The following is an 8,867-nucleotide window of genomic DNA, read 5'->3' as shown; positions in this document are numbered from 1 at the left end:
AACCTGTTTGGTTTATGAACGAGCTGAAATATATTTGGATTAAATTTATTCTTTTTCAAAAAAATGTTAAAAAAGAATTTTAAAAAAATAGAAAAGCTGGTGAGGACCTTTTGTTCACTAAAACCTCTATTCTATTCAACTCACAATTGTTCAACCTAAGGCAGCGTTTGGTTACCTAAATAGCATCACTAAGTGATTTTATTTTTGAATAATTTGATCCCGATGATCTAAGATCATCTCATTTAGTATACTATTTTTATAATTAATAATTTTCATATGTCCATGAATAACTTATTCTATAGCGTATGAAAATCTAAGATCATTGAAGATATAATGCCAAAACTATCTATAATATATTCCATAAAAATATATTTATTAATCATATAAATATATTTATTAATCATATAAAATATTAATATATTTATTAATATATTAATTATTAATATATTTCGTAAAGATTATATATTTTGATTAGAAAAATAAAAAAATAAAAGTAATATGCTAAATAATTTTATTATATAAATATAAAGTCTAATAAAATATTTCTACTATAATTTAAAATTATTATTGAATAATAGTATGATAGTAATGTAATTAATAATATAGTATAATATAATACATATTATAAATATAAAATATATAATATCATATATATTATATTAATATAATATATTAACAGTATATTGATATATTAAATTTTTTCGTTGAAATGAGGAATATTGTTGGTGTTAAATTTCAGCCCAATATCACGGCATAAAGGTGATATTTTGGATTTCCGAACTCAAGAATGAATATTCCATCACTAAGTTGGATGGTAATTTTAAGAAGTGGGAGTGCTTTAGGATTACTATCATGTAAAATCACCATAGAGCAACCAAACATAGTAATCTCATCATCTTCGCCTATATCACCCCCGATTTTGTATTGTTAGCCCAACTAGGCAACCCAAAAGAGGAGGGTTTATAAAATTTTACGGAAATAAAATCAAATCTTCTTAATTTTTTAAATCTAATGAAATAATTAGATGCAACAAGTATAGCAAGTAATAATCACAAATATACCAATTAAGTATGAAAAAATAAAGAGTGAAGGGAAGAAAAATAATACGCGACGATTTATAGTGTTTCGGTCTTCTTGTGAGCCTACATCCACTCTCTGTGACTCCTTTCCGAAATTTAATCTAATATGCTTATCCAAAGTTTTACAAACCGCTTGACTTCCGGGTACAAACAATCTTTACACTTGGTGATATCCGAGCTAACTCTTGGTTGATCTACTCCCTCAAACACTCTCTTGTTTATCTAGAGTACGATCCTCTCAAGCAATCCTCTCTATCACTTAAGCTAACAAGAGCTCAACAACTCTTTTACAATACTTAATCAAAATAATAAGGATGAAAGCACTACACTCAATTTCTCAACAAGAAAGGCTTTTTACTTGTAAGCATAATACTCTCTTGATTTCTCTTCAATGCTTTATGGAACTCTCTCCCTTGCTACAATATGAGGTATGAACCTCGTTTTATAGGCTTGAAAAGCCATTTTTTCGTTTGAAACAATTTGAAGCTTTGGAAACCCTTTTTCAACGCATTTAATGTAGGCAGATTAGGATCAAATTTGATTTCCTGCATTGCAACACATTTTTGACAAATCAAAAGGCTGAATTTGACTTAATGGCTAGAGACAAAGTTGTAACGCTTTAAGTTATCTTTCCAACCTGATAAGAATCATCTCAAAAGGATATTTGGTTGAAAAGTTACAGCTAAAAAAGTAAACATATGTCAGTCTGAATTATAGCTATAGATAGATATATTGCAGACCCTATTACTAATAGCTAACATTTAAATTTGAAAATATATTGAATATAAAAGTTTTAGATAAATAAATCTTCTTTCTAGATCAATAAGAATTGCATTAATATTATATTTCAATAAAAAGTTATGTCGAAAATACTAATACACGTTCAGTATTCTAGCATCTACCTTCAAAAGAAATCTAAATCTTAATTTTTATTCGTTTGTTATAATCATAACAACCAGCAGATCATTTTGCGAGCCTACTTGCTAATTTGGACTTTACTTTCTTCAGCTCTCTCTTAGCCTAACATATGAGGATTCTTGTTCCTCTAGATGATGCGGTACTCATTGTATTAGGCAGTAGTATCTTTTTCTTTATTCTTGGGGTCATATATATATATATATATATATATATATATATAACCTCCGATTGTAACAAAAAAAAACGAAGGAAAAACTCTCCGACCTCTTCTTTCCGTCGTGGCCGCGTGGGGGGAATAGAATTCGTTCTCCATCCACTAGCATTCATATATTCCCGACGAATCAGATGCACCCATGATGTCCTCAGTGGATTCCCGATTCTCGGGCCGGCCCATCGTCCGCTTCAGCCAACGAAGCCCGCCCATTGCGCTTCGAGATTCGCGTCACCATCACTTTTTTATTTGCAAATGAATATTCCAACCAGGTGAAGGAATCGCAGTTCGATTAGATTCGGCAATCCGCGCGAGGAAAGATAAAAAGAATAAAAGGCGAGGCGGCGGGAGGGGTGTGGGGTTTGGGAGGCCGAGCCGGAGCGAGCGAACTATTACTTCATCGTCCTCCTCGTCCTCAATCCGTGCGTCTTGATCATGGGAAAGGGGAAGTTTAAGGGCAAGCCCACGGGGCGCAGGAACTTCTCCACCCTGGAAGAGATGAGTAAGCCCTTTCCTCTTTCCTGTTCTTTGCACATAAATCGGTTTCGTAGATCTTTTCTTGCCAGGGTTTTGTTGATTTGTTCTTTTCTTGCATCCATATCCCAGCTGGCAATCTTGCGTGCTAGGTATTGTTTGAATTTGCTCGAAGTATTCGCAGCTTGGTCCGATTGTAGAACAGTGTTTTTGCAAACCTAAATTGAGCACTTACCCCGTATTTTAGGATGCAGGGCGGGATATAGCCGTATGATGCCCTGTTATAGCTAATTGTTGATCGAGGTCGGCACTCCGCTGAAATTTTGGGTTTTGGCTGCTGAATTGGTTTTTTAAAAAGATTTTAGGAGGGAACCGTGCCGTAAGCATCGTATTCTTATGAGCTGGTTGGGGACTAGGAGCAAAGGATCTTGTTGTCGAACTATAAATAGTTTCATCATGTGATTGTGGAATAGGGCCGTGCTTGCTGATGAGTTATAATTAGTTATTTCTCATGGGACAATCCTATCCCGGGGCTTTTCAATATTCTGCGTGTAATTTCTGCTATGTTTTCTGAATTTAATAAACAAGAGAGACTGTCACATCTGTGTCCAACTAATTTCTTGATTTTCTGGCTTAGAACTTTGTTCTTCATTATCGATTCTTATAAGAGGTGTAATTGCGATCCAACTGCAAATATTTTATGGCCCAAATAAGAAATAAGATGGAGCAGAAAATGTGGTTCTTTTAAAATTTGATTAGCATTGTCGTTGCAAGAATGCCATTGTGGTATACTCTCCTAACATGATTCTGTGGTTTCTTTTCCTTCCACTATTTCTCTTTCATTCTTCTTTCTTTGTGAAAATAGATCTGCTAATCAATAAACTTCTTAAGGATGCTTTTCTAGAGTTGTCATTGCTATTATGATGATCGGCATAGTTTTAGGTGCCACATCGCTTTTTTTCCTTCACTTGCGTCATTCCTTATGCTTGTATTCCATCATCAAGTACCTTATGGTGATGAGCATTTAGATCTTTTGATGTAACACTTAAGACGCATATGTTTTGTTTTTTCTGAAAATGATTTAAGTGGAGTGTAAATGGCTTAACTGGTACTGCAAACAAGAGACTCGTGGAGATAAACGTACTCTGAACAACATGAACTTGTGGATATAAAGGAACGTGCAGTTGGGAAAACAGTCTCATAAATGGAAGAAAAAAAGTAGAATTTCTTACTGGACTTTTTTCTTTGGGTAAACTCCTATGGGCTTGTTCATCTTCAATTAGAGGTGGCAAATTCTGACCTTTAATTGCGAACCTGCAAGGACCTTCTCGGAATAAATGGGTTTGGGTGGGATTTCTTTAATGTTGGATCAGTTTTTGGCCAACTTGAAATCAACTGGATTTTAAATGAATGGGTTTGGGTTTAACCCCTTGACTTGGGTCACTCAGAATGGTTCGACGGGGAGCCAGCTGGCTCCTAGATGTAATATAGTTGATAATTCTTTAATTGTTTCTATGTGGTTTAGTTCACTTAGAAAAAGGACAGAGTGGAACATGAGATTTTGGGATTTGGGATTAAAATTTATCTAGTTATATCTTTTCATTAGTTTATGATTGTCATAAATTAATTCACTGTATTATGATTAAGATGATACATTTGAAGTTAAATTGGATCTTGGTGTTTGTGATCTTTGCATTCCTTGTTTTGTTTTATTTTTTTAGTTATATATATGCTTGATGAGCGAAAACTTGAATGGTTGGTGGTTTTATTTAGAATAGATTGGTTTGGTATGAATTTACATTGTCCAACTTGATTTCAAATGGGTTGGGCGTGGGTTGATTTTTCTAAATAATTTTAATGCTGGAACCTAACCAGACCTGAAACCAATCTGACCCAACCCCTTCAACATAAACATCTTAGTAAACCTGTGCAAATTTCTACTCTGAAATGTTCCAATCTGCTTTCCATAGGAGTTAGTAAAGAAATCAGATTTTATCAGCCTTGTTTTCCATCATAATGTGGCTGTTATGATAATTAATATCTACTCTAGTTTGACCTTCTAACAAAGTGTGGGATGATGTTAGTTGAACTTCTTAAGTGCTTAAATACATCTAGCACGGAAACTAATACCACGAATCCATAAAAAATGTAATAGATTCACAGAAATTCTGGTTAGTGTGACTGACCTGTAAACAGTTTTTTTCTCTTAATAATGATATTGTTGAAAGGTTTAATTGTGCTGACCTGTATGACATTGGTTTCAATATAAAAATATTTAGTTTTCCAAAGTAGGTGCTATATGAGTTCTCTGACAGTCTTGAACAGTTGTCCTCTTTGTGATTCTGATGGCTGTTGCAATTAAGTTGTGGATGCATTCTTTACAGCTTAAAGATGTCTGTTGTGGCTATGTACTTATTTGGTTTGTGAAGATAGCAATCCCGCAAATGGTATGTCTCTGAATATGCTGTTCTTTAACATCTAACAGCTTTTTTGGACTTGAAATTGCTTTAAAAGGACACTTGTAAGGTTCTTAAAGTGCTTTCATCATAACTTGCCTATTTTCATGTTTTAGATTTTTAATTTTGCACATCCCTGCAGAATGGGCATGTGTTTATGGTATTTCTTTGTTTTTGCTTCTTGTCATGGTACCTTGTCTCTCTCCCACCCTTTCTCTTCCTCTCCCTGTCGCCCATTTTCTGTGAATAGGTGTTTTTTTTTTCTTTTTTGTTAATTTCCAATGATGCGCCTATAGCAAGTATTTTCTTATTAATAGGATATGGTGTGTGAGATGATCACGATGTCAAATCACTTTGTGACCTTTTTTGGCTTCTAAGAGTAATGATTGTAACTTATTGGCCATGGATCGTGGATCTTGCTAGTGCATTTGTTTTATACTAGTTCTTGTGTTAAGTCTGGGTGCCATGTACAGTGGAAGGATGGAATTCTTGTTTGAGCAACTGGACTTATGGATGATTGTCAATGGGACAGAAAAGCAGAATTGGTTAGCTAGGCAATGAAAGAGAAATAGGGTTGTTTTTGAGCTTTGCATGGATAGGATGGAGCGCCACCTTGAAGTTGAAGAATAGGTTAGGGTCTGAGCCCTAGTCAGGCTAGTCAAGCATTACTTCTAAAACAATATAGTTGGTCATCCTGCTCTCATTCACGTATCAACATTAGGTTTACCCAGAATTATTGGGACTTGGCTAAAGAATGAAGCAATTAGTCATCGAGCCTTTTCTACAATAAGGCTGCGGGGAATAGGCTTAAATGCATGCTCGATCAAATAGTGGATGGGGATCAGGATACTACTGGTGAAGTTAGACGACTGGCTACTTTTCCGATATTTCCTCATGCCTCAGATGTATAATAGTAACGACCGACCGGCTGTATAAAAATCGAGATGCATGTATGTGGGAATTGGCATTCAAAGCCCTTCCATTTGCGGTCTAGTCCAGGAGCTGGGCTTTATGTGATAGGGGCTAAAAGTCCCGAAACCTGTGACAACTCCCTATTCCTGAGAGATTGACGTTGGTTGGAGGAGTCGATATGATACATCTATGTAGAGTTGAACCAACCTTACTGGGTGTGGTTTTTCTGAGATCTCCCATGCTTCGGCCTTATAATGCAAGACAAACACCACTGCTGTATAAGAGATGATCAATATACTTGCGCATTGGACGTCAATCATATAGGTGCTCTATAAGAACTAAAGTAATGTTATATAAGTCCATGAAGATATTCAATTAATATATTGTAGATAAAGTTGAAACAACAAGTCCTTATGTCCACACTTTAAAATTTTGCGTGTTTGTCATGATTGTGGTAAGACATTGTACTCTCTTCTAATTTGGTTTCGAATCTATTGCAGTTGCTGGTACCTCATCTCGCCCTCGCAGATTTAAGCAGGTTAGCACTTTAATGTTTTCATAGAAAAAAAGAATTGCATTATCTTGTAAATACTTCTGTGTGAAAAGGCATATACCAATAGTTTTGGTGGCTGTTTTGTTTTGGCATCGGCAACAAATGCGGTGCTTTGCTGTACAGACTTAATTTTTCCTTTTCTTTTAAGCAAATCTTCTCCCTATTTGGCATTAGAACTGCAAGCTTATGTTAAAAACCTATCAAAGAACTTTGTCACCATCAATATCATTTTAATCTGTATAGATGAACTACTTTCTCTCTTTGGTTGCTGATTGCATTTAATTTCCTGCTTTACTAGTCTTGATTAGAAAGTTATAAGTCAATTAGTGTGGCTAGTAAAAAATTCTTCCGAGTTGTCCTGCATTTTGCTTCATTTTGCTTGAATCACATTTTATAACTCATTTTCCTCTTTATCTAGTATTTATATTGCCATCATTTTAGCAAATCACCTCAGTTATTTGTCTTGAAGCTATTTCCTCTAGTTCGATACACTCCTTATTTGTGAACTCTTAACTCCTGCATTTTTCCTTCCTAAAAGAATTGCAGACTAGCTTTTTTAGCGTCCGGATCTTGTATTGCATGGGCACAATAGATTCTGTCGCCCTCTTAAACACATTTTATTATTTTGTTTGATGTTCTACATATTTTGCTCTTTTATCTTTCTGATAATCACATTATAAAATTAACAGTGATGTATCAATACAATTTTGACATATCGATCTAAACATGCTTGTAGGATATTTTCCCTATAATTTTGTTTTGATACTATCTTATGGTTGAAAGTTGCTATTATGGTGTCATTCTAGTTGGTACGGAGAAATCCAGCATGTAGGAATGAAAAATCCTCATCTGAAATTGAAGCCAAGAAGTCAGACCACCTATTGTTCTCGCCCAATATATCCTCCTTTTCTTTCCTTTGCCAAAATTCACATTGAAGAGGAAGAAGACCAACAGGTGAAAGGCATCTTTGCATGTCTTGCAAACTGTGGAGAAAGGAACCCATTATCAAGAATGAAAGATATAACTGGGAATTGACTCTCAATTTCACAATCACATAATCCATCCATCGCCTTTTTAATATCCATTTTACGTGAAGGTTTTCCTTGCATAAATAACCTGGAAAGACTTTGAAGTTCTTTTCAGCTGCAAAACTGCAGACAATGTCAAGGCGAGATATGGTTAAATAATGCCCTAAATTGCTTTCCCCCCCTACTTTACGTCTTCTTTAAAACATTGTAACGATATTCTCCAAATTATCAAAGATTTGTTGAATTGCCCTTGAAGTTATTGTTGGATAAATGATTCTCCAAATTGTTCCAGGGTTATCCAATTAAGCAGGAACATTCAATTATTCTTGAATTTGTGACTTTTCTTGCATTATTCATGATTTATCCAAGAAACATGCAGATTAGAAAATATCTGCTAGTGGTGATTTTTTTACCATGGTTCATTGTACACATCTTTTCTATAACTGTCGGTAAATGTATGAATATGTCAACGATCTTGAATTCTTTGTTTTCATGTTTTTTTTTACCGATTTATAATTATCTGAATTGTTTAAAAATCTGAAAAATCGCACTTTATTATTTTTTAGAGTGCTGAATCTTTGCCCCTGCTGAATTATTACACCGTCACATCCCCTCTCATCCTGTAGCAAATTTGAGTCAACTGCTTGTATGCACCAAAGAAAATAAATGTCAATGACAAGAAAATCTGAAGAACATTGCTTTTTCATATATTCTATGAAAATTTTGCTCTCTCTTCTTCCCACCTTAAACTAAAGCCAACATGCAATTGCACCTTTACACAAAGGAGATGCCATCCATCCCAAATGTATTCCTATCTAAGCAAATGCAGCTGTATGGTTTGTGGCCCTTATCAATTTTTGTCACGTACTCCCATCTTCCATGAGTCACTTTTGTGTGCATTGCCAACATTAATGGTCTGTGTAGTTCTTTGCCAATGGTGATGCAATACATGTTTGGTTGATTATACAACAAAATTTGATTTGGTGTGAGATTTTGATGCTTCTAAATTCTAAAGGTTGATAACCTTTGAAAGTATGTAGTTAGTCTGATTGTAGTAAAGAGTAATGAGAGTATATGACTGATGAAGGGGATGGTGCAGATTTTTGTGCTAGGTAGTTGCAAGATGTTATGATTTATGAGGTGTTTGGCAGTGTATGTGAAAGGCTCTGTCATCCAAGTTAAGAGTGTTAAGCCTAGGAGTAATCTTTAGAAGGGTGAGCTTATAAGATAAGCAAT

At 34.8% G+C, this 8,867-nt stretch overlaps 1 protein-coding gene across 5 annotated transcripts in view; it reads left to right on the top strand.

The window, feature by feature from the left end:
- The first annotated feature begins 2,478 nt into the window (after nucleotides 1-2,478).
- Nucleotides 2,479-8,867, top strand: part of LOC103713154 (uncharacterized) — a 28,144-nt gene continuing 21,755 nt past the window's right edge. For all 5 annotated transcript variants that reach the window (XM_089925293.1, XM_039125544.3, XM_039125546.3 and 2 more), the window contains exons 1-2: nucleotides 2,479-2,710; nucleotides 6,551-6,588. In XM_089925293.1, the coding sequence (XP_089781419.1) occupies nucleotides 2,644-2,710; nucleotides 6,551-6,588 (105 nt within the window). In that variant the 5' untranslated portion in view covers nucleotides 2,479-2,643. The remainder of the gene's footprint in view (nucleotides 2,711-6,550; nucleotides 6,589-8,867) is intronic.

Source organism: Phoenix dactylifera, chromosome 1 (assembly GCF_051530095.1).
Source record: "Phoenix dactylifera cultivar Ajwa chromosome 1, Ajwa_hap1_PhDact_Kaust_v1.1, whole genome shotgun sequence".
NCBI classification, from domain to species: Eukaryota; Viridiplantae; Streptophyta; class Magnoliopsida; order Arecales; family Arecaceae; genus Phoenix; species Phoenix dactylifera.
Note: the sequence above shows the minus strand (reverse complement) of the source record. Positions and strands in the feature narration are given on the sequence as shown.